Genomic DNA, 26,704 nt, shown 5'->3' with positions numbered 1-26,704 from the left:
CTAATCCGCAGCTACAGAAAACGTTTGGTTGAGGTTATTGCTGCCAAAGGAAGGTCAACCAGTTATTAAATCCAAGGGTTCACATACTCCAACATACATGGTGTGTTCAATAAAGACATGAAAATGTATCATTATTTGTTATTAGATTAAGCAGATTGTTTGTCTGTTGTTGTGACTTAGATGAAGCTCAAATTTTATGACCAATTTATGCAGAATTCCCGAAGCTCAAATTTTATGACCAATTTATGCAGAAATCCAGGGAATTCCAAAGGGTTCACATACTTTTTSTTGCCACTGTATTTAACCTTTTATTTAACTACTTACATAGTAATGGAAATCTGGACACTGACTGTAGCCTATTATAATATTAACTCCTGCAGAATGAAGTGTTTAATGCAGTAAAATTATAAACCAAATGTTAGTTTTGTCTCAGGAACAGGAGTGGTGTGCATCTTGAAAGTGTGACTGTGCTTAGGGACCGTGGTGTGTAGCCTAAACGTGCAAATCTTTTTAGCTACATAACTGACATTTTCACTTCTCAACCACATTAAATATGCATCAAGACTAACTGAAATACTTTCAGTAACATGTTGGATAATTTTCACAGCTTTTACATTTCCTTAAAACTGGCCAACAAACTGCATTTGGAAAGTTTGTGGTAAATCTCCCCGGTCCCTAAACCACCTCACTCTGGCAGAAATGAAAGGACTTTACTGATGTCAACTAGATTGTTGATGATGCCTTCATTCTATTGATTTATGATATTCTGGTGAGCACGGCTTTGAGTATTCTAGAGCATTAAAGTGGCAATATGTAACTTTGTGACCTGACCAAATTCACACGGAAATGTGAGTTTGAGCTCTATCATTCTACTTGAAAGCAAGTCTAAGAAGTGGTATAACTGTTCTATGTATGCTATTTCTATGCTTCCTGTTAAGTAAAAAAAAAAAAAATAATCATTTCGGTTTTGTACACCAGTTGAAACAATATTTTTGCTTATGGAAAATATTTCAGAGGTTTAGATGGTACAATGATTCTCTACACTATACTAGCTTATTTTTTTCACAAACTGAAATTAGGCAAACTATTCAAGTTTTTCAGCAACCAGGAAATAGCAGCGCGATTACTGCATAGTGCAACTATAAGGAATGAAAAAGAGAAGCCACGTGTATCTACAGTAATTTATATACAAGTTGACTAACAAATAGCCTGCCAAATGTCGGAAATTATAAGCATGGTTTTTGTTATTTAATTGCACCTTGTTTAAAAAAAAACGTATGTTTATTCATGGTTACAGGGATACTCGTGAGCAGGATATCAAAGGTGTATGTAAATGGATGATCCTGAGTTAGACCTTAACCGGGATGTGAGCGATTTTATCTGGAATACTATGTGCATGTAAATGTGGTCGTTGATTGTGCAGTAGTTAAACTGAAATATTGCGCTAAGCTTAGGTTTGCTCATTGGTCAAGGCCGGTCAAATGTTATCCTTACTGAACATGACTCCTTGTTTGGCTTGGCTGTTTTTTCTCTTCTGGTGATTGTTTCATGATGTTTATCATTGTGACTCTGACGGCAGGCAGGAAGCAGACCAGCTGCTGGGCGTGCAGATGTTCCAGCCAGGTAATTGGATAATGTGAATGTGCACAAGAGGATTATGTATTCTAGTCAGGCAGGGGGGCTTTACTCATAACTCTAGGAGTGAGCTAGCAACAGTACTCTGAATACTGAGAGAACTGACAGCTGTGCCTCCTGCCTATTCCCTGTCTGTCAGGTAGTCTAGTGATCTTATGGAACAGAACACCATAGGAACTAGAGGTTCATGGATCAGGCTTCATTCCCTGGGGGGCGGGGCACTAATCTGACCACTCCTAGGTTTGTATTTAATGTAGCCTATTTTTTAAATATTTTTTTTAAAGATTCCTTTTGATTTTGAATGCCATTGAAAATACAGTACAAATATGCAGATTATTTTGGATTRCTTTTGTTTTTCATGTTATGTAGCTAGACCTTATTTAAAAATGCTGTATGCACCATGATAATTGTTGGGTTTAGGCTCCGGATGGGCAGCGGTCCTCAAGCTGCATTTTAATAAATCATTAGAATAATTTATATCTGCCTGTTCTAAAAAAGAAAAGGCTAACGAAAGGTAATGCCACCAGATGCCATAACAGCCACACACTGCTTTGTCACTTGTGTACAAAAACCCTCTCTAGCTTTCCCTAAACAGATGCTTGACTCCAGATGTGAGCACCACAACATCTCTGTGACACGGCATGGAAGTTTTTCAGTGGTTTTGTGAGGCTAACTGGTGAGTGAATTGCCTCGCTAAAAGCCTCCCATTGCATATCCCATGCCTGGGGCTTGGTACTGTAGAGAATGTTCTGCCTCTCCTCTATCTGGGTCAATTCACAGCAGAATAGATTTCTCTCTAAAACTAAGCGTAGCATTTGCAAGTCGATGCCAGTTTAATTTAATATGCTCCGAGACGAGTCCTTCCAATGACTTCATAATCTGCTCATCTCGGTGCAGATCAGGGGTAGTTAGTTTAGCCATGATCGTCAAGGTTTGTGAACGGACTGTGAACGGACTGAACGGACTGTGGAAAGAATAACTCGGACTTCACATTGTCACTTTTTCAAGCTCTGGGTCTGAACCAACTCGCACACTATTACTGTTGAATATCAGTTTTTAATACAGTTTCTGGAACCGAGTGACAAGTGGTGATTTTGTAGTTTGACGTTTTCTGTGAACACTGAATAGTTTATTTCTAAGTGTACAGTAATATTCTTTCCGTTCCCGTTTTCTAGAACCAAATGTTTTGTGACAAACCTGAAGACGTAGCTGGCCGAGGTTTGGTCCGAATCAGTGGAATTATTGCATAACTGCGCATATCGCTACGCAAGCCGTTATGTCATAAACCTTTTTGGTAATTACTCCCCCCCCCCCCCTTTTGATCACATTTTAAATGTAATCTCAGAATGCGTTTTGACATTCTCACACACAACCCGATTTACCTTCAATATTCAGGTGCTTGGAATCATGGGAAATATTTTGTGAAGCCTGTTTGCTCCTTGTCTGTTCTGATTTTATAAGCTCAAATCATGCTAATCAGAGTAACAATGTATCTGTTGTGTTAAATGTAGCGGTTTGATAGAATTTAGATAAGGCTTAAAGTGAATCTTCTCTGACAAACTAAGATATATATATATATATTTAGGTTTGAGGCTTAATTAAAAAGAAAGCGTCATGGTGACCACCAGTCTCTATCAATAATCTCAGTTGTAACACTCCTAGCCTCACAGCAGTGCGGCAATACCTCTGTGATTTTCATTCTTGGCTGTTAKAAATGTGATCTCGTGATTTGCCACAGCTGCCATTACAGAATCATTATCATTTGATTGGCCAGCTTGTGACCGACGTTGTGAATTAGACGGAGGGACGTGATTGGTGCATTATTGAAATGAGGCCATTTGGACCCAAACGGCCTGCTCCTCCCTCAGCCATATCCTCCACACACCAGGAGAGTGGAGGGAGGTATTGATCTACTCCACACACTCCCATCATTGAAACTGGCTGACTTCCTCTTGGGTATATACAGTATAGGGTGGGAGGAAGTTTATTTTTATTTTTCTAACATTGCTTTCCTACTCCTCTGCCTGGCTGCTGTACTATTATGTAGGTGGAGATCCTTCTCATGGCATTTTATTTTTGTACAGCAGTCCATTTCTGCAAAATGGCATATTTTTGCACACTACCCAAATTCCATTTCTCCTGAGGCTCCAGTAGAGGTGACTCTTTCTGGACGGTGTAGGGCTGTTTTGATCCGGTCTACTTGCCAAACTATCTCTGCGGCAGCCAACCCGTGGCTTCCAGCCCAACGAGTTTCGCTGGGTAGCCTTTGAAGTTTGGATGGTGTATTAGATATCTGGATCTCCTGGAGGATCTCATAATGAAACATAAGGTTACGATAACTTTATTCAACGTGACATTTTAGAACACCTGGGTTCACTCTGACTGGCTGCACTAGAGGCTCTCAACAGTTTCTGACATTTTAAAATCATTCTCATGTGTGCCTTCCCTTTTGAGTTTAAGCCATTAGTTATAATCCACACAGTGTATTGACTGCGCGGAGGGGTTGGAGGGGGGCCCCCTGTGGAGGGGATTGAGGGACCAAGCTGTTTTGTGTTCTAATAATTTTGGTGAACGTCCATTAGCATTGGCCCTGGCCCCTACTGTCGAAAGAGTTGCAGGCGGCTCCTTAGTCCACTCACATGTGCACACACCACATTTGCATGCACACGTACTATACGTTTGAGTACACACACACACACAGTAATCTCACTTGAACAAGAGCTGGTGGTCTGCAGGGAGAATGTTGCGCAGTGTGCTGCTCAAGTGTTCTTGCTGATCCTCATTTCACATTCTTAATTGGTTCCTTTGCAGGGGTAGATTTTGAAATGACTAACGTGATGCTGAACTGCCTCGGTTCAGCCCAGCGATAGATAATGTCCCTCAACTGCTGAGATCTAAATATAGAAGGGTTAGCTTTGGGATATGCCTGCTTGACATGCTCATACATAATGCATTACTTTGGGAGGTGTTGCATTGCTTTTATATTATTCTCTTTCATTATTACAAATGAGGTTAAGATCTTCCTTCATGCCTTTGAAGAAATACCTTGAGTACTTTCCAACTGAATTATGTTAGACAGACATGAGTATTTAAACAGGCTTAACTGTTTTTTTAGTTGATTTTTACACATTTGACTAATCCCTAAATTCTTCTGCTTGATTTTGATGGGCAGTTGGGCATCGATTCATAATATTTTAGACTACGTGAAGGCTATGTGAAACTGAGTGTGTTAACATTTTTGCACCCATCCCTTATGTCACCCGTGTCCCTATGGTGAATGCATGACCTCTTGGGAACGTAGTGTGACGCACTGTACCCATGATGACCAGTGCCAGTGACGTGTGTGTTCAGTCCCAAGTGTGCAGATCAGTGTTGGGAGCTAAGTGAACACATTATGGAAATTACCAGGGGAAAATTGCCAATATTAACTAATTGATGATGTGGGTGATCCAACATAATCCTCATGCTTGTTTTTCTAATCTTATGATTAGCTCTACAACAGGGATCACCAACTAGATTTAGCTACAGGAGAATTTTTATTTAATTAAAATACATTTTAAAAGTGGATTGTCAGGAGGCCGGAACATAATTACAAATAATTTTGTAGACTGCAAATTGAGCTCAAGAAGGCCAAACAGATATTTTTGACTAAAACATAAATAATTTCAAACCTTGCTTAACATGTGTATATGATCATATACAGTGTCTTCAGAAAGTAGTCATACCACTTGACTTACTCCACATTTTGTTACAGCCTGGATTCAAAATGGATTCAAGTGATTTTTTTTCTTCTCACCCGTCTACACACTATCCAATAATGACAGTGAAAACATGTTTTTAGACATTTTTGCAAATGTATTAAATGAAATACAGAGATCTAATTTACATAATTATTCACACCCCTGAATCAATACTTTGTAGAATCACCTTTGGTAGCCACTACAGCTGTCTTTCTTGGTAAGTTTCTAAGTGCTTTGCACACCAGGGCTGTACAATTATATATATTTTTGTATTATTCTTCAAGCTCTGTCATAGGTTGTTGACCATTGCTAGACAGCCATTTACATTTCTTGGCATAGATTTTCACGCAGATTTAAGTCAAAACTGTAACTCCGGAACATTCATTGTCTTCTTGGTAAGCAACTCCAATTTAGGTTTGGTCTTGTTTTAGGTTATTGTCCTGCTGAAAAGTGAATTAATTTCCCAGTGTCTGGTGGAAAGCATACTGAACCAGGTTTTCCTCTAGGATTTTTCCTGTGCTTAGTTCCATTCCGTAAAAAAATGTCCATCTAAAAAAAAATCCCCAGGCCTTAACGATTACAAGCATACTCATAACATGATGCAGCCACAACTATGCTTGTAAATATTGAGTGATTTACCCCAAACAGAACACTTTGTATTAATTTTTTGCAGTATTACTTTAGTGCCTTGTTGCAAACAGGATGCATGTTTTGGAATATTTGTATTCTGTACAAGTATGTGGAGTAACTACAATGTTGAGCCATCACCATTAAACTAACTGTTTTTAAAGTCACCATTGGCCAAATCCCTGAGCGGTTTCCTTCCCCTCCAGCAACTGAGTTAGGAAGGACGCCTGTATCTTTGTAGTGACTGTGTGTATTGATACACCATCCAAAGTGTAATTAATAACTACATCATGTTCAAAGGGATATTCAATGTCTGCTTTTTTTATTTTTACCCATCCACCAACAACCTCGCTGGTCTTTGTGGTTGAATCTGTTTTGAAATTCACTTCTCAACTGAGGGACCTTACAGATAATTATGTGTGGGATACAGAGATTAAGTAGTCATATTCCACACGGTGAGTCCATGCAACTTATGTGACTTGTTAAGAAATGTTTTACTCCTGAACATATTTAGGCTTGCCATAACAAAGGGGTTGAGTACGTATTGACTCAAGACATTTTCAGCTTTTCATTTATGAATTTCGCAAACATTTTGAAAAACATGATTCCACTTTGACATTATGGGGTATTGTGTGTAGGCCAGTGACAAAAAAATGTAATCAATTTTTACATTTAGGCTGTAACACAACAAACTGTGTAAAAAGTCAAGGGGTGTGACTACTTTCTGAAGGCAGTGGGAATATTTTGGAACTTGGTGCTGATTTGCATTTTATTTATATATAAATTTTATAAACAATACAAATAAAACACTTGTAAAAAAATTATTTTGCTCAGAACATGGGGGGGCCAAAAAGTTGGGGAACCACGCACTACAACAACCTTAATCAAGGATTACCGTGTAGGTTTGATATTGAAGATGTTTTTCCATATACGAATGCTCCTGCACACACAACTGCATCTGCACCATTGATATGATTTCATGTTTACATGATTTAACAATCCTCATGTTTTCTCCCATGTTTTTCCTTCAGCGTTGGAGAGGAAGATGTCGGTAAGGCAAAGCAGAGAGGAGCTGATTAAGAGAGGTGTGCTGAAGGAGATCTTTGAGAAAGGTGAGATGCTTTCCTCCTTATCAAAAATTAAAAGGATCAAATTAATTTKATCCTGTGCCCCTAAAATGTTTTGCTTATCAATGTTTTGTCATCCTACAGTATTTTTTATTTTTTATTTATTGCATGTTCTGCTCAGCTAAATGCCAAATTGCATTACTTTCAGAAAGTCATTCATCCACTTTCTAGTTTAAGGCTTTTTTCTTGACTCCTAAAAGTGCATTGAAATCATTTAGTGATTTGTGTGTGTGGCTTGGAGACACCAGTTAATCCTCTCACTCAAACGCTTTGTAATTGTTTTTTATTTTCTTATGTTGCACCTACCCCCAAACATTTTTATGATTCTTGTTACTATGTTACTAAATGTGTCCAGAGTATTTTTATTTTATTTTATTGACAAATGCTGTGAAAAGTGCATTAAATGTAGAATTCAGTCATTCATCCATGATCCATTCATTTGAATCCTTAAGGGTCTATTGACCACCCGTGCATCAACCTAAGTAACATTATAAAAATACATTTGAAAAAAATGGTCCCAGAAATTGGTCTTCTCAAAAACACCTGTAGCTTCTGAATGATTTGGCCTACAAACTAATATGACCACTCTATGGAAAGATGCTACCATGATTACGGATAGTCCTGAATGAATCATGAATAATGATGAGTAAGAAAGACGCATAAATATCATACACCCCCCCCACCCTGCTAACCTCGCTTGTTTTTGTAATGGCCCACAGGTTATTTTATTTGGCCCACCAAGTTCTGAGCAAAACATTTTGTTTATGTTTTACATAAGACTAAAAACACCAGCAAATCAGCTCCAAGGATGTTCATTTTTGAAATCTTTTCCAAAGTACTCCCAAACATAATAGAGCGAGACAGTGCCTTCAAAGAATTCACACCCCTTGACTTTTTCCACATTTTGTTGTTACAGCGTGAATTTAAAGGAATTACAATAACGGGAGGTCCTTGGCCACATATTCCCTGATTTTCATTGTGGTCTCCTTTTTTGCATCAAATGTTGTGCTCGGAAAAAGAATAGGCTAGGTGGAGCTGGTGCGCGTCAATTAACTCATTCAGTGCAGGGGTGCAGTGCTGACAGAGCGCACCGGAGACACTCTGCCACATCTCACACGGTGGTGCACATTTAGGAAAGATAGGTCAAAGCTGACTCAGTCTTGGAAGATCACATAATGATTCATTCATTTTCTATATAATGGTACTGTTACAAACACCACCTAATTTCTTATGATATTTAGGATATTTTGATGACTAGTCCAACCCCCAAAAATCTCATGAGGCCAAAACTCAACAGCATGCGAATGTCGGCTACTAGGCTGAATGTGGTTTGATTGAAACAAAATACAGGAAGGCTATATAGTGTCTTAATAACCTCTTAAAAAATCATACCCTTTAAAAAAATAATGCCTAAAATGACATATCCAAATTGAACTGCCTGTAGCTCAGGACCTGAAGCAAGGATATGCATATTTTTGATACCATTTGAAAGGAAAGACTTTTGGAAGTTTTTGGAAATGTGAAATTAATGTAGGAGAATATAACACACATTAGATCTGGTTAAAGGTGATACAAACAAAAAGTCATGTTTTCTATATTCTTTTTGTTCCATCTTTGAAATGCAAGAGAAAGGCCATAATGTAATATTGCAGTTTAGGCGCAATTTAGATTTTGCAGTGTGTCCAAAGTTTCAGATTGATCCAGTGAAGTGTTGCAGTACTGGACAATATGTTGGATCAAGTGTGTCAAAATATGCCGAATTGGTCAATTGATACATTTTCAGGTACATAACTATAGAACATACATTTTGTATTACTATATCATTTTTAAGTTTACACACTCCCAGGAATGTCATACACAATGGATCATTAGCTTATACACTAACTTTCACACATCTAGATGGCGGGATGGGTGTGGAGCCAGAGACAGCAGGGGTTCAAACTGTAGAACCCAATTCCTACATTTGAATATAAACATTGTTTTATCAAACCAACTATGCTACATTTTATCTCTGGGACCCTCAGGATGACAAATCGGAGCAAGATTACTGAATGTAAGTACATTATTTACCTTCAGAGGTGAATGTATCAAACCAGCCCATATAAGACATGTCTATGTCCTGAAAAGATGGCTGCTAATCACATTAACGCACGTTAGCTCAACCGTCCCGGTATAGGGACACAATCCCGTAGAGGTTTTAACAGCTGCTCTAATTTGCTCACTAAACAGTTATTCAATTGCAAGAAGATCTAAATGCATATTCCAGGGTGTCCTGCAAAATCATCCTCTTGTCCTGTATTTGGTTATTTTAAATGTGGTCACCCTACCAGCATGAGTGAGGGGAAAAMAAATAACCTGCGGGAAAGTGGCCTGCATCAGCTATTCCAGTGCATATGCTGACATGTATTTTTGCCCCTGTTCCTGCCCATTTGATAATGGGCCATTCTAAATCAAAACTAATTTGACATAATAAAGACAATATTAAATTGAGAATAGTCTGATGGGTGAAAATACGATTACTTTATGAGAGAACAGTGTGTGCAGCTTGAGGCAAGGAACAGAGCGCAAGCATTTTTCGCGACTTTCTCAAATCCTATAGTCTCATCATGCAGGCCATAAGCTATACGTTTTTGAMTTCAAAGACATTCTAAGTTTGCATCATTCARAACTAAAGTTGCCACATAACTATAAATCTAGTGTATAGGACCTGTTAGGTCATGGTCATAGCCACTTCATATGCTTTTGCATTTGCTCTGGAATGGGGAAAWATATATATATATTTTTCTAGCTAATTTCAATAATTTTTTTTGCTATAAAATAATGGCACATTTACTTTTATATCTTGTCTGCAAAATTAACACGCCTATGGGATGGTGCATAMCCAGATAGCATACAGTAGGCCAACTCATATTCTTCCTATCATGTTTCATTAGACCTGCCTAAAATAACTCATGGATTTATTGTGATGGTGTATATTAAATAGATTTTATTAGACATTTTTAATTTTTTATGTAGATGTTCCAAAGGCGTGCATCAGTGCCTTGTATGTGTGGAGGACTGAAGAGCCTAAAGGTGTTTATGTTAAAGGTCAATTACCATGAGACTGCCAGTCTATTGCATGACAATAACTAACACATTTTCATTACCACCACAGCCCTATTTGTGCGTCTAACTTTCCCACTCACCATTATTCATTCAGGACTATCCATAATCATGGTAGCATCTTTCCATAGAGTGGTCATTATTAGTTTGTAGTCTAAACCATTCGGACGCTACAGACGATAAAATTAAATTTGGTTGGCACCGGTATGGATGGGCAACTCAGTCCTTGGGAGCCAGAGTGATGGCACACCTTTTTCCCCATCCCTAGCAAACACAGCTGCTTAAACGAATTGCATTCTAAACTGAAGATCATGATTTAGTTGATAATTGGAGTCCGGTGTGTTAGCTAGGGCAAAAGTGTGACACCAATCAGGCCCTCGAGGACTGGCATTGCCCACCCCTGGGTTAGCATGTCTTGGGGGTATGATATTTGTGCATCTAACTTTCTCACTCATCATTATTCACGATTCATTCAGGACTGTCCATAATCATGGTAGAATCCACATTCATGTAGAAGGGTTTAGAAGCATTCTCATTTAAAATAAACTTGACTCCAAAATGACACTACATTAATTACAATTTCTATTGGGCACGAAATAATCGGAAACATGAATGATATAAAAAAAAATGTATAGCCTGTTTTCATACTCACCCTTCCTTTGTATTGATGGCATTTGGGAATTGGAATAAGTGAAACAGGATTGTCTGATCCCTCTCAAACCTTGTCCTTTTATTGGAGCAATGGTTCCTCAAGTCTGATTTTGCTCACGTGCTGTAGTAGGATTACTCATTTGCATTCAAGCTTTTGTGGTCCTTTTAGAAACAACTCTCTTACCTGACAATGTGCATAAAGAAACGTATTTTGAAACAGTCAACCAAAGAAAGTTTACTACTGCTATCAAGTTATGGTTTCAAAGGGGTATTTTCTCATCTGAGGGCCCAGATGAGGCCCCATGTGTTAGACATCAGTCTCTCTACGGAATTTCCCAGCTACACGTCCATGGACCTCATGCAGCCAGCCTGCCACAATCGTCATTATGCAACCGTTTCATAACTTTTTTTTGACGTGGTGAGGAATTGGTCCATGGGAAGCTGTCAGACTCCACTGTTTGAACATCTCTTAGAGTATCTTCACTTAAGAATGAGTCATTCTTTCCTCGCCGTCGTTGCTAGCGGGAGGGGACCTCTTGATGCGAAAGGAACAAGGAGCTGTGGTGCATTTGAGTTTCACAGCAGGATCTGATGGGTGCAAAGCACACCTGTCTAGGAGGATTGATTTGTGCGTGTGTGTATATACACAGTGCATTTGGAAAGTATTCAGACCCCTTAACTTTTTCCACATTTTGTTATGTTACAGCCTTATTCTAAAATGGATTACATTATTTTTTAAATCTACACACAATATCCCATAATGACAAGGAATAAACAGGTTTTTATAAATGTTTGCACATTTATTTAAAAAAAACAGATCACATTACATAAGGACTGAGACCCTTTACTCAGTACATTGATGACACACCTTTGGCAGAGATTACAGCCTTGTCTTCATGGGTATGACGCTACAAGCTTGGCACACCTGTATTTGGGGAGTTTCTCCCATCCTTCTCTGCAGATCCTCTCAAGCTCTATCAGGTTGGATGGGGAGCGTTGCTGCACAGCTATTTTCAGGTTTCTCCAGAGATGTTTGATCGGGTTCAGGTCCGGGCTCTGCCTCGGCACTCGGACATTCAGATACTTGTCCCGAAGCCACTTCTGCATTGGCTTGGCTGTGTGCTTAGGGTCGTTGTCCTGTTGGAAGGTGAACCTTCACCCCTGTCTGAGGTCCTGAGTGCTCTGGAGCAGGTTTTCATCAAGGTTCTCTCTGTACTTTGCTCCGTTCATCTTTGCTTCGAACCTGACTTGTCTCCCAGTCCCTGCCGCTGAAAAGCATCTCCACAACATGATGCTGCCATGCTTCACCGTGGGATGGTGCCAGGTTTCCTCCAGATGTGACACTTGGCATTCAGACCTAAGAGTTCAAACTCCAAGCGGGCTGTTGTACTTTTTACTGAGGAGTGGCTTCCGTCTGGCCATTCTACCGTAAAGGCCTGATTTGGTGGAGTGCTGCAGAGATGGTTGTCCTTCTGGAAGGTTCTCCCATCTCCAGAGGAACTCTGTAAGAGTTACCATCGGGTTCTTGGTCACCTCCCTGATCAAATCCATTATTCCCCGATTGCTTGTCTGTGGCCATATATTGGAAGAGTCTTGGTGTTTCCAAACTTCTTCCATTTAAGAATGATTGAGACCACCGTGTCCTTGGGGACCTTCAATGCTGCAGAAATGTTTTTGTACCTTTCCCCAGATCTGTACCTCGACACAATCCTGTTTCGGGGCTCTATGGACAATTCCTTCGACCTCATGGCTTGGTTTTTGCTCTGACATGCACTGCCAACTGTGGGACCTTATATAGACAGGTGTGTGCCTTTCCAAATCATGTCCAATCAATTGAATTTACCACAGGTGGACTCCAAGTTGGAGAAACACCTCAAAGATGCTCATGGAAACAGGATGCACCTGAGCCCAATTTCGAGTCTCATAGCAAAAGGTCTGAATATTTATGTAAATAATGTTTTTCTCTTTATTTTAAATTTAATATTTGCAAACATTTCAAAGTTTTTTGCTTGGTCATTATGGGGTATTATGTGTAGATTGAGGGGAAAAAATATTTAATCAATTTTATATTTAGGCTGTAACGTTACAAAATGTGGAAAAAGGTCTGAATACTTACTGAATGCACTGTGTGTGTGTTTGTATCACGCAACCATATCCTTCTCATGAATGATGCAGCACCTAATTTCTCTTCACCTTTGTAGACCTTCATTTCCATTTCATCTGTACATTATGTTCATGATTTGTTTGTCTCTCCAGCAACCGTGGAGTTCCGATCCTCGATGGAGGGCGGAGTCTGCACTCAGGAGCCCTCTAGTATGAAGTCGTCTATGGTCCTTCCTTCAAAGAAATCTGTTGGTTTCCTCTGCAACGTTCAGGACAACGCCGCCAAGCCCCCCATGTACCACAAACAGCCCCCTGCGCTCCCCCCCAAACCTTTCAACAGGATTCCTAACTACAGCACAGGTAAGCGTACATACACCAGCGGCCCTGCCACTGATGCCCCTTGTATCAGACTTATACAAACGCACTTAATGTGCCAAAAACGGAGAGCTGGGCGACATGAAAAAATCCATATTGCGATTAAATTAATTGATGCGAGAACAATACCTTTATGAAAGTGCACTAGTTCTTTTTACATTTTTTATTACCCTTTAAACTACTACTAGTTTGATTTATTGTCGCCATCAATTCTCCCATTAGCAATCCCCCATATAGCAAACGTATTTCATTTCAAACGTCACATTTCTGTCGTACAGGCTACTTATTGCAATGAACGATATTAGCAAAATGCCTGTGATAAGTGGTCAGTGTAGATTTAATTTTCATCTCAGCTCCACAAAGACAACCCCYCAAAGATTTGCTTATCCTCTTCAAGAAGAGAAAGTGGACTGGACAGAGTCACAAGCGCTTCTTGTAATTGTCTCTCCCCTGAGGGTATTGAAGGACGACCACATGTCTTCATCTAAGGCTCAGACCTGTCAGCAACGGGGACATTGGGACAAGTGTTTTATATACAGTATAATCATGTTTGGCACTCCGCACATTGATTACCAAGATTAAAGATTGACTGAACTGGCAAAGGGTTTACGGTACAGAGCTCTGAGATGGAGACGCATTGAACGTTTGTTGAATAATCCTAAACATATTGTCTGTGGACACGTGCACATGCACACACACTGTGTCTATGCGGATGGAGAGATTAGTGTCATTAAGTCCCAGTGTAGCCAGGTCAGCTGTACTCAGGCCCTGACAGACAATCTGTTAGTCAGCTAGAAGTGGCAATAGCCTAATCTAATTCTCCCTGCTCAAGTCCGGGCCTTCTACTGTACATGGTCATGTCTGTCCACTGTATCGGACTGCTGCCCGAGTCTTACAATATGGCCAAGAGCAGGTCACATGTCCAGGAAACTCATGCATGGCCCTAATTATACTCAACAATTAGCGGCTTTAAAAAAGTAACATGTCAAAGTCCCTGCACTAATTCAGAAAAAAGTGACCTTGACGTTTACCTGTTTCCGTCTCTTTTCTTTCTCCACCCATCTCTCTCTTTCCAGACTCTTGCCAGCAGATGAAGCTGTCCTGTATGCCAGGCCAGGGAGGGAAGCTCTCTCCTCCTCTACCTCCCAAGAAGGTTATGATCTGTGTGCCTCAAGGGGGAATGGACAGCTCCTCTCCCTCCCCCCTCGGCACTTTCTCCCAGCAGAAGTGTCCCCCTCCACAGGGTCACCCCCAGGGCCACCCCCCCCACCACGGACCTCTGCTGCCCTCGCAGCTCACAGCCCTGACCAACCTCCACCAGTGCCTCCTGGGAGGTGGGAACCACCATAACCACGGGCACACCCACAACCATGGCCACAGCCACCCGCTCCAGCTCAAATACGGATCCATGCAAGGCCACACCCCCAGCCGCATCATCGAGGAGCTCAACAAGACGCTGGCCTTCAACCTGCAGAGGCTGGAGAAGTGAGTTGTTGTATACACCGTATTAAATAAAACTGTAATTGATGTATCTCTATGGTTGTATAGCAGGTAGAAATGAATAGTTTTGAGATGACACAACTTTATAATGGGAGTTGAGTGAAACATCAGTTCTATTTCAAAATTAAATATGATACTTTTTTTCAATGCATGTTCAGTGTAGCAGGTCCAGCTGGTTTGTAGTTCAGGTCACCCCTGCCTTGTGATATTGGGGTCAGGCTGCCACCATGTGGCTCTGCTGTAGATGTCTGACCCAGCTCGCCCTGTCCTACTGATACAGCGTGGCCCACTTTGACAGCAGTCTGTGTGTGCACCATGGCACCCGGATCTCTTCCAAAGGAAAACCTGGCACAGCATGTCCTGTTCTCTACCCTACCAGACATTGTAAAATGGAATACAGAGAAATGTATTGGTAAATTGAACATGTCATTTCTCTATAGCTTATGTAACATTTGGTTGCCGAAATCTAAAAATGGGACAAAAAAAAAAAAAACTCGACAAGAATCAATCTGTCAGCCATTCTTCATCGCACCCATCTTTCAATTGAGATGACTTGAAACGGAACATATCGCATGTGTAGAGGGGTAGATTAGAAGCGCTTGGTACCTTTTAATTATTCAGGTAGACTATGTATGCACGAGCACAATACAGCCTCACAACAGGGGTCCTATATATATATACAGTGGGGAGAACAAGTATTTGATACACTGCCGATTTTGCCGATTTTCCTACTTACAAAGCATGTAGAGGTCTGTAATTTTTATCATAGGTACACTTCAACTGTGAGAGACGGAATCTAAAACAAAAATCCCGAAAATCACATTGTATGATTTTTAAGTAATTAATTAGCATTTTATTGCATGACATAAGTATTTGATACATCAGAAAAGCAGAACTTAATATTTGGTACAGAATCCTTTGTTTGCAATTACAGAGATCATACGTTTCCTGTTGTAGTTCTTGACCAGGTTTGCACACACTGCAGCAGGGATTTTTGCCCACTCCTCCATACAGACCTTCTCCCAATCCTTCAGGTTTCGGGCTGTCGCTGGGCAATACGGACTTTCAGCTCCCTCCAAAGATTTTCTATTGGGTTCAGGTCTGGAGACGGGTTAGGCCACTCCAGGACCTTGAGATACTTCTTACGGAGCCCACTCCTTAGTTGCCCTGGCTGTGTGTTTCGGGTCGTTTGTCATGCTGGGAAGACCCAGCCACGACCCATCATCAATGCTCTTACTGAGGGAAGGAGGTTGTTGGCTAAGATCTCGCAATACATGGCCCCATCATCATTCCCCTTAATACGGTGCAGTCGTCCTGGTCCCCTTTGCAGAAAAGCATCCCCAAAGAATGATGTTTCCACCTCCATGCTTCACGGTTGGGATGGTGTTCTTGGGTTGTACTCATCCTTCTTCTTCCTCCAAACACGACGAGTGGAGTTTAGACCAAAAAGCTCTATTTTTGAATCATCAAACCACATGACCTTCTCCCATTCCTCCTCTGGATCATCCAGATGGTCATTGGCAAACTTCAGACGGGCCTGGACATGCGCCTGCTGAGCAGGGGGACCTTGTGTCGCTGCAGGATTTTTAATCCATGACGGCGTAGTGTGTTACTAATGGTTTTCTTTGAGACTGTGGTCCCAGCTCTCTTCAGGTCATTGACCAGGTCCTGCCGTGTAGTTCTGGGCTGATCCCTCACCTTCCTCATGATCATTGATGCCCACGAGGTGAGATCTTGCATGGAGCCCCAGACCGAGGGTGATTGACCATCATCTTGAACTTCTTCATTTTCTTCTATTTTCTAATAATTGCGCCAACAGTTGTTTGCCTTCTCCACAAGCTGCTTGCCTATTGTCCTGTAGCCCATCCCAGCCTTGTGCAGGTCTACAATTTTATCCCTGATGTCCTTACACAGCTCTCTGGTCTGGCCATTGTGGAGAGGTTGGAGTCTGTTTGATTGAGTGTGTGGACAGGTGTATTTTATACAGGTAACGAGTTCAAACCAGGTGCAGTAATACAGGTAATGAGTGGAGAACAGGAGGTCTTCTTAAAAGAAACTAACAGGTCTGTGAGAGCCGGAATTTCTTACTGGTTGGTAGGTGATCAAATACTTATGTCATGCAATAAAATGCAAATGAATTACTTAAATCATACAATGTGATTCTGGATTTTTTGTTTAGATTCCGTCTCTCACAGTTGAAGTGTACCTATGATAAAAATTACAGACCTCTACATGCTTTGTAAGTAGGAAAACCTGCAAAATCGGCAGTGTATCAAATACTTGTTCTCCCCACTGTATATATATATATCCCCACAAGGAAAACAATATATATATATATATATATTACACACACATACGTTTGTTTTACTATCCCAAATAATTGATTCCCACTCAAAATCCTTTTTTTCCCTAAACTTAATTGTAAACCTAACATCTGAGCCTAAAATAGCTGTTTTCCTTGTGGGGAAAATGTCCCCACTTGTCCTAATTTACCTTGTTTTACTATCCTTGTGAGGACTTCTGGTCCCTACAAGGATAGTAAAACATACACACCCTTCCTCCCTGGTCCTCTGATTACTTGCTTTGCGTGTCTCATGGTGAGCTGAACGGCCCTCAGTGGGCGCTCACAGCAGGGGCTTGTGGGTAGTCTGTGTGATATCCGTGTGGGACGTATGATATGTTGATTTAAAACCCCACTCTGCAGTATGCAGCCAGTCCCTCACACCGACCCAGTTAATTGACCACTTTGTTTGATTTGACCTGAATGGTCTGTGACATGAAGGATATGGGAAATCATCTCATGGTATGTATACTGTGGCTGTCAGACTGAACTCCCAGCTAGGAACCTTTGGCTCAGATAACCAGGAATGTGTGACTGTCTTACTAGCTCAATGGTTGCAAGTCAAGATGGACAATTTTGTGCTAATGGCCATGATCCAGAAATGGCTAGCTCATAGCCTCCGTCTCACGGAGGTGCGTCAAGGTAATTCCAGCCAGACTTCCATTTCTCAGATGACTTACACAGGAGATGGGAATGAGTCAACCACTTGTAGTCATGGTCATAATGACTCGATAGCGCGTTGCATTTCTATAGCAACCATTAGATTCCAACGGGACATGGGGAAGTGGTAGATGGGTGAGATTACTCTGAAGAAGATTATATCCATCATTATGACTCTCTTCTCCCTGCAGCAATGCAATGCATTCTGGTCAGTGTAGTCTGCTGGACAGAAGCCAGGTGCCCTTTGTGGTCATCGATGAGAACAACAAGGAGAACATGCCCAACGAGTCCGACTACGAAGACCTACCCAGCATGTACAAAGATGAGGATGATAACGATGAATATGATGACGAGGATGATGATGATTCGCTCTTTACAAGTAAGGGGTTCATACACACACACACACACACACACACACACACACACACACACACACACACACACAGATAAAATGTAGTTCCCTAAGCCACAGATGTTTTGTTTTGTTTTTTTAACTAGTGGCGTCTCTGCACTATAGGTACCCTGCTCTGGTCATTTCTTTGTATAACTCCTGTTGTCTGTGTGTAGGTACCCTGGCTCTGAAGGTGTTGAGGAAGGACTCTCTGGCCGTCAAGCTGAGTAATCGTCCATCTAAGAGTGAGCTGGAGGAGAAGAACATCCTGCCAATGCAGACTGACGAGGAGAGGCTGGAGTCCAGGCAGCAGATAGGCACCAAGCTCACACGGTGAGAGAGCGAGGGCACACAGTCTGCCCAGGCAGAACTCTCATAACGAGGTGGACCAGAGTCTTCTCAGTAGTGCAATTATCAGCCACAGACGGATAATGACTAAAACAGACTCAATTGTATTTCTGTAAGTAGAGAGCCATGCCCACTTTATATGTTAAATATCTTCATCATCCTTAATGTAGCACTAGACTAAGTATGCCTCTTGTCTGCTGCAGTGAAGACTGGAAGCTCTGTGTTTTTAAAGGCGTGTCCATTTCTACTCTATAAGAGCTGTCAGGAAACTGTTAAACAATAAATATGGCACTTTGGCCCACTGGGAAAATGGTCTGACATCCCTTCTAACATAACTTGCTATGACTCATCTCAAACATTTTTTATTCTCCTTCTGTCTTTTTTTTTTTTTTTAAAGCTAAAACCCGCCATCTCATTTAGAGGGGCGCTGAGAAATGAGCTGATGTCATTTCAGCAATGCATAATCTCGGTCTCTCTGTTCGCTCTCCCTCTTTTCTTCCCACGGCCTGCCGTCCTCCCTCGCGCACTGAATCACCACTGTGATATGTGTCAAGCCATTACCACCCCACTCCTCCTCACTCTCTCTGTACTGGCGGAACACGGTGGTTACACACACGCTAGCCGATCTCATGCAACCGCAGCAGTAACACACTCGATTCATATTTAATTTGAACATGGCAATAATACAGATGGGTTATTTTTAATCCAAGGAGAAAATAACATGGCCGTGCCGGCAGACAGAGGCTGTCTAAGGCACACTGTTATCATTAGTGCTTCCCTAATGATTTTATGGTTTCAATGAATCTACCATCACTGAAATGGATGCTGGACCGAACTGTTCGGTTTGGACCGAACAGAACCTGCGAGTGGGGAGACAATGAGATGGTAGTGAATGAAAGGCTGGACAGAATGGAAAGGGGGGAGTAGAAGAGCGAGGAATGTGAGGAGAAGAGAGGGAACATTATGGTTTGATGTGAAAGAGAAGAGGCCGTACTCTGCTACTAATCCCTGCTGTGATTGGCACACGGTGTGGTGATTGGCACACGGTATGGTGTTTGCTGAAGGCCTTGTTGTTATGTGGGAAGCAGCCGCAAGAGGAGAAGGAAAACGGAGTAAACTCTAAAAATGAACGTTACACTGAGAGTGGAGTGGATCTCTTGCGATATGGATATTGCCCATGTCATTACATAACGACGTGAATTCCATTGAATTGTGCAGCCCTAGCGCTACCTTTGAGCAGGGGTCTTTTTTWWWWTTTTTTATTTTTTTTCCCCCCAACCTTTTATTTAACCAGGTAGGACAGTTGAGAACAAGTTCTCATTTACGACTGCGACCTGGTCAAGATAAAGCAAAGCAGTGTGACAAACAACAGAGTTACACATAAACAAACCTACAGTCAATAACACAATAGAAAAATCTATGTACAGTGTGTGCAAATGTAGGGAGGTAAGGCAATAAATAGGCCATAGAGGCAAAATAATACAAATGTAGCATTAACACTGGAGTGATAGATGTGCAGATGATGATGTGCAAGTAGAGATACTGGGGTGCAGAAGAGCAAGAGGATAAATAACAATATGGGGATGAGGTAGTCGGGTGTGCTATTTACAGATTGGCTGTGTACTGTACATACAGGTACAGCTGCTCTGGCAGCTGATGCTTAATCATGGCTCTGGTCAAAAGTAGTGCACTATATAAGGAATAGGGTGCCATTTGGGACTCACACAGCATCAACTCCCAATTTCATGCTATTTTCCACATGCATTGTGCTCCTCTGTAGCAGGTCTCTTTGTGGCAGGCCAGTAGAAATGGATGGTTCTAATCCTGGAGGAGGTCATTAGGACCTTAACCATCACATATTTTCTTCTCCTTATTCTGACGGAGACGAGGTTAAGATGTGTTAGACGGCATAATATTTGTTATTTCATAAAACCTGTTGTCAGGGGTTTAAAATACTGAAATATCCTACTTCAGTAGATGTACTGCTAATTTAATGATATTTCATAGAAGTATAAGTAAAACTACTGGTGTGTAAAATGATTCAAGTAATAATTAGTCAGTTAAAGTAATTTAGTTAATTTAAAAAATTTATAAATGTACCTTAGCTAATTTCGCTAAGGCGACACATGATCTTTTCCATGCAATAAATTGAAAAGGAAGAAGAAATTAATGTACAGTATGAATTAAGTTCATTTATTGTTTGAGTTGCAGCAAGGCACATCTGTATATAAAAAAATGAAGGATTTGTCCATACTAATAATTGAAAAAAAATTAAACATTGCAAAGCAATTAAAATGTGTTGATGAATTTAACAAATTCACAACAGTCTAAATGGGGTAGTGCCAGGGCACACTGGACATACCTAAAGAATTTGATGTCAAATTAGCTCTGGATGCAACAATGGAACATCATGGAAATACTCATTTGTGAGCAAACCTCTCTGAAATACAGAAGGGWCTATAGATGTTGCATTAGATTGATCAATTATATATAGGCTACATGTAACAGAGAAGAGTTCTTCTCGGCTCAGAAAAATTTGACCCGGACCCGACTTCATATTTAGAGAGGGGGACTCGGACCCAAGAACAATAAGACCTGAACTCTACCGGACCCGATGACACTCAGACCTGACCCCTATTCTAAAAAGTCCCCYTCTAGACTAGACCCGAAATTGATTATCAGCTCTTCTGAGTAACAAACAGGTCTTTATATGTTGGCTTTCATTTAACTTACAATAAATATGCTCTAGACTATGCAGAGCTCCGGTTGGGTCCACTCTATCAGCTGTAGTTACATACACCCGATGACAATCAAATATGACCAGACTCGGACCAAAGGAAAAGTTATTTTTATTTTGAACCTGGTCGGGTCTCGGGAGTTCGGGTCGACACGGGAAGAGCACTAGTACAGAGTACATTAGGTTATGTAGTGTTCCTTGAGCAAAAACAAGGTGTTACAGTATGTCCTAACGCCTTCACTTTTCTCTGAACTTGCTGTTCAGTTTCAGCAGGAGCTGATTGTCAAACTGAATCGAGTCTATCCTGGCTCGCTTTTCAGTGAAGACCAGTCCAACACAGCTAAAAAGACACGCACAGATGGTAAAGGCAGGAAGACTTGTGCTCAGTTTGAGGGGCAACTTATTTTTTTTATATGGAAAGGAATGCAGCAAGTCCATCCTGTCTGAAACACAGGCAAGGTACCCATCCAGCTCCCCTGTACCTTGTGACCTTTTTGACATCAGTGATGAGGAGAAATGCTCTTCATCAGATGAATGCTGCCTCTATTGCTCTTTCGTCCACTGTTATTGTGTCAAGATTATGCTTCAGGTAGACCACGAGATATTCAGTTCCTTGGCAATTTCTTGCATGGAATAGCCTTCATTTCTCAGAACAAGAGTAGCCTGACGAGTTTCAGAAGGTCTTTATTTCTGTACATTTTGAGCCTGTAATCGAACCCAAAAATGCTGATGCCGCAGATACTCAACTAGTCTAAAGAAGGCCAGTTGTATTGCTTCTTTAATCAGCACAACCGTTTTCAGCTGTGCTAAAATAATTCACAGAGTGAAAAAATGACGCCTGTACCGAATAAAAAATGTTCCATAACATGCATCCTGTTCAACAAGACACTGAAGTAATACTGCAAAAAAAATGTTTTGTCCTGAATACAAAGTGTTATGTTTCAGGCAAATACATTACATTACTGAGCACCACTCTCCATATTTTCAAGCATAGTGGTGGCTGCGTCATGTTATAGGTGTGTTTGTAAAGGACAGTAAAGGACTGGGGAGATTTTAAGGAGAAAAAAGAAACTGAATGGCGCTACTGTAAGCACAGCCAAAATTCTAGAAGAAAACGTGGTTGTCTGCTTTCCACCAGACACTGGCAGATGAATTCACCTTTCAGCCGGACAATAACCTAAAATAAAAAGCMAAATCTACACAAGTTTCTTACCAAGAAGACAGTGAATGTTCCTGAGTGGTGAGTTAGTTTAGACTTAAATCTACTTAAGTCTTATTGCAAGACCTGAAAAAGGTTGTCTAGCAATGATCAACAACCAATTAGACAGAGCTTGAAGAATTTTGAAAAGAGTAATGGGCAAATGTTACACAATCCAGGTGTGGAAAGAGCTTAGAGACTTACCCAGAAAGACTCACAGCTGTAATCGCTGCCAAATGTGCTTCTACAAAGTATTGACTCAGGTGTGAATACTTGCATTATGTAAATGGAGTACATTTGCAAAAACATGTTTTCACTSTCATTATGAGATAGTGTTTGGCTCAATTTAACACATTTTGAGTTCAGGCTGTAAAACAACAACAAAATGTGCAATAAGTCAAGGGTTATGAATACTTTCTGAAGGCACTATCTTACCTCTACAATGTTTCCTCAGGTTTGAAGCGGTTGTTTTTTTTTTTTGTGAAGCTGCCACGTTTCGCCATCCTGAGTTGCATTGCATCACCTCTCCTGTGCTTGAAGGAGAACTGGTCAGGCTCCATTGTTTTCACACGCACCGCTTTGATAAAAACCGTTCCTCTCTTTCACTATACGTCTTGAACTAAACCAAGTTATTTTTCCAAAATCTTCTGACTATCATCGTTCAGTTTGTATACACAGCTCGATTTGATTGCCCTGTATTGGKATGATGTGTGAAATTTGACCATCTTTTTTGGGTGAGGGGCTCCGAGGGGCTCTCAAACTTTCCATGCCCTCATGATCTCTATAATGGATGGCCTACAAAATTCTATATACATTAAATGACAAACTATGTGGACATCTGCTCGTCTAACAACTCATTTCAAAATCATGGGCATTAATATGGAGCTGGTCCCCCCCCCCCCTCTTTTGCCGCTATAAAAGCCTCCACTCTTCTGGGAAGGCTTTCCGCTAATGTTGGAACATTGCTGCGGGGACTTGCTTCTATTCAGCCACAAGAGCATTAGTGAAGTCGGGCACTGATGTTGGGTGATTAGGCATGGCTCGCAGTTGGTGTTCCAATTCATCCCAAAAGGTGTTCGATAAAGTTGAGGTCACGGTTCTGTGCAAGCCAGTCAAATTCTTCCACACCAATCTTGATACATATTTCTGTATGGACCTTGCTTTGTGCATGGGGGCATTGTCATACTGAAACAGGAAAGGGCCTTCCCCAAATTGTTGCCACAAAGTGGAAGCACAGAATCATCTAGAATATCATTGCATGCTGTAGCATTAAGATTTCCCTTCACTGGAACTAAGAGGCCTAGCCCGAACTATGAATAAACAGCCCCAGATCTTTATTTGTCCTGCACCAAACGTTACAATTGGKACTATGCATTTGGGTAAGTAGCATTCTCCTGGCATCCGCCAAACCCAGATTTGTCCGTCAGACTGCCAGATGGTGAAGATAACAACTTGTTTCTACTGCTTCAGAGTCCAATGGCAGTGAGGTTTACACCACTCCATCCGATGCTTGGCATTGCACATGGTGATCTTAGGCTTGTGTGCGGCTTCTCAGCCATGGGGAACCCATTTCATGAAGCTCCCAACAAACAGTTATTGTGCTGACATTGCTCCTAGAGGCAGTTTGGAACTCGGTAGTGAGTTTTGCAACCGAGGACAGACTATTTTTATGCGCTTCAGCACTCGGCAGTCCCGTTCTGTGAGCTTGTGTGGCCTACCACTTTGCGACTGAGCCGTTGTTGCTCCTAGATGTTTCCACTTAAGTGATGATGCCAGAGAAGCCGAGGTTTGGAGGATATTAGCACGGTTTGCCGACCCTCGACTTAATCTTGGGCCTAACACCCGTGCCAATATATCCTCCAAACCCCGGCATTACCAACATATTTAAATAATGGTTTACATATTTTCATTAACGTTGTTTAGATCAATTTATTCATACTATTTCATCCTTCCACACGATATAGTCCCGACAAATCTAGGGATGCTACCTAAGCCGGCTGGTCGTTCGTTCTATTGGTTGCCAGAGACGCGACCCAGTCGTCTTTTTTGTTCTGCATCTATGGACGCGTTCGTTCTAAAATGTGCCAGCCAATATGGCAATAGAAATGTTCCTTTCCCTTGTTTGCTATCTAGCCAACTACGGCTAACTTACTCGCATCACACAGTGCAGCCAGAATAACAACAAAGTAGCTGCATTTGCATTTGTTTAAGCAGTTCAAGTGAAATTTATTTGGATACATCTAAAAAACAATGAGCTAATGATGTGTGATTTCAACTGGCATAGAAAATGGTCTCTCTTGTCAGAACACTGGTGTTCAGAGGAGCTAGCCAACAACAGCTAATACAATCACTTCAAACTGAAGCTGGAAAGACTGCAAATTAGCTGCACTTAGTTTCATTTGACCTGTTTTTCTATATAGTTATTTTGTATACAGTGCATTCGGAAAGTATTCAGACCCCTTGACTTTTCCCACATTTTGTTACAGCCTTATTCTAAAATAGATTAAATTGTTTCCCCCCCCCCATCTACACACAATACCCCAGAATAACAAAGCAAAAACAGGTTTTTAGAATCACATTTTTTATATATATTTTTTATATATATTTTTTATATATATATTTTTTTAAATATCACATTTACATAAGTATTCAAACCCTTTACTCAGTAGTTTGTAGAAGCACTTTTGGCAGTYATTACAGCCTCGTCTTCTTGGGTATGACGCTAGAAGCTTGGCACATCTGTATTTGGGGAGTTTCTCTTATTCCTCCCTGCAGATCCTCTCAAGCTCTGTCAGGTTGGATGGGGAGCATCGCTGCTCAGCTCTTTTCAGGTCTCCAGAGATGTTRGATTCCTGGCTCTGGCTGGGCCACTCAAGGACATTCAGAGACTTGTCCCGAAGCCACTCCTGCGTTGTCTTGGCTGTGTGCTTAGTGTCGTTGTCCTGTTGGAAGGTGAACCGTCGCCCCAGTCTGAGATCCTGAGTGCTCTGAAGCAGGTTTCCATCAAGGATATCTCTGTACTTTCCTCCGTTCATCTTTCCCTCGATCCTGACTAGTCTCCAAGTCCCTGCCGCTATAAAACATCCCCACAGTATGATGCTACCACCGCCATGCTTCACCGTAGGGATGGTGCCAGGTTTCCTCCAGACGTGACACTTGGCATTCAGGCCAAGAGTTGAATCTTGGTTTCATCAGACCAGAGAATCTGTTTTCTTATGGTCAGTCCTTTAGGTGCCTTTTGGTGAACTCCAAGCGGGCTGTCTTGTGCCTTTTTTTACTGAGGAGTGGCTTCTGTCAGGCTACTCTACCATAAAGGCTTGATTGGTGGAGTGCTGCAGAGATGGTTGTCCTTCTTGAAGGTTCTCCCATCTCGACAGAAGCTCTGTCAGTGACCATCAGGTTCTTGGTCACCTCCCTTACCAAGGCCCTTCTCCCCCAATTGCTCAGTTTGGCCAGGCAGCCAGCTCTAGGAAGAGTCTTGGTGGTTCCAAACTTCTTCCGTTTTTAAGAATCAGAGCTCACTGTGTTCTTGGGGACCTTCAATGCTGCATATATTTTTTGGTACCCTTCCCCAGATCTGTGCCTTGACACAATCCTGTCTCGGAGCTCTTTGGACAATTTCTTTGACCTCATGGCTTGGTTTTTGCTCCGACATGCACTGTCAACTGTGGGACCTTGTAGACAGGTTTGTGCCTTTCCAAATCATGTCCATTCGATTGGAGTCCATCTGTGGTAAATTCAATTAAGTTGTAGAAACATCTCGGTGATCAATTTCGAGTCTCATAGTAAAGCGTCTAAATTCTTATCTAAATAAGGTATTTCTGTTTTTTATTTTGCCATTATTGGGTATTGTTTGTAGATTGAGGGGGATAAAAAAAAAAGCAATTTTAGAACAAGGCTGTAAAGTAACAATGTGGAAAAAGGGTGTGTTTAAGTAAAATGTACTTTGAAAAAAAATACTCAAGGTACAAGTGCTCGGAATACCTTCTCAAATACCTTAACTATTGTATTTGTAATTCGTTACTTACTCGCCTGCCTATTGTTATTCCTTATGTAATATCATTGATTATGGCTATGCACAGGGCACTGCATTGTATAACAATGAGGATGATGACGAAGATGAATATTGATGGTTTGGGACAAGCGCAGAGGTCAGACTGTCTGAGGTT

The 26,704-nt window shown here is 41.3% G+C and overlaps 1 protein-coding gene across 5 annotated transcripts in view; it reads left to right on the top strand.

Annotated features, from left to right (window-relative positions):
• Window positions 1-26,704, top strand: part of LOC111979224 (phosphatase and actin regulator 1-like) — an 87,712-nt gene that overhangs the window by 49,745 nt on the left and 11,263 nt on the right. For all 5 annotated transcript variants that reach the window (XM_070448848.1, XM_070448846.1, XM_070448847.1 and 2 more), the window contains exons 3-7: window positions 7,034-7,114; window positions 13,139-13,345; window positions 14,437-14,845; window positions 18,053-18,240; window positions 18,429-18,585. In XM_070448848.1, coding sequence (XP_070304949.1) covers window positions 7,034-7,114; window positions 13,139-13,345; window positions 14,437-14,845; window positions 18,053-18,240; window positions 18,429-18,585 — 1,042 coding nt within the window. The remainder of the gene's footprint in view (window positions 1-7,033; window positions 7,115-13,138; window positions 13,346-14,436; window positions 14,846-18,052; window positions 18,241-18,428; window positions 18,586-26,704) is intronic.

The sequence above is a fragment of the Salvelinus sp. IW2-2015 genome, linkage group LG19 (assembly GCF_002910315.2).
Source record: "Salvelinus sp. IW2-2015 linkage group LG19, ASM291031v2, whole genome shotgun sequence".
NCBI lineage: Eukaryota > Metazoa > Chordata > Actinopteri > Salmoniformes > Salmonidae > Salvelinus > Salvelinus sp. IW2-2015.
Note: the sequence above shows the minus strand (reverse complement) of the source record. Positions and strands in the feature narration are given on the sequence as shown.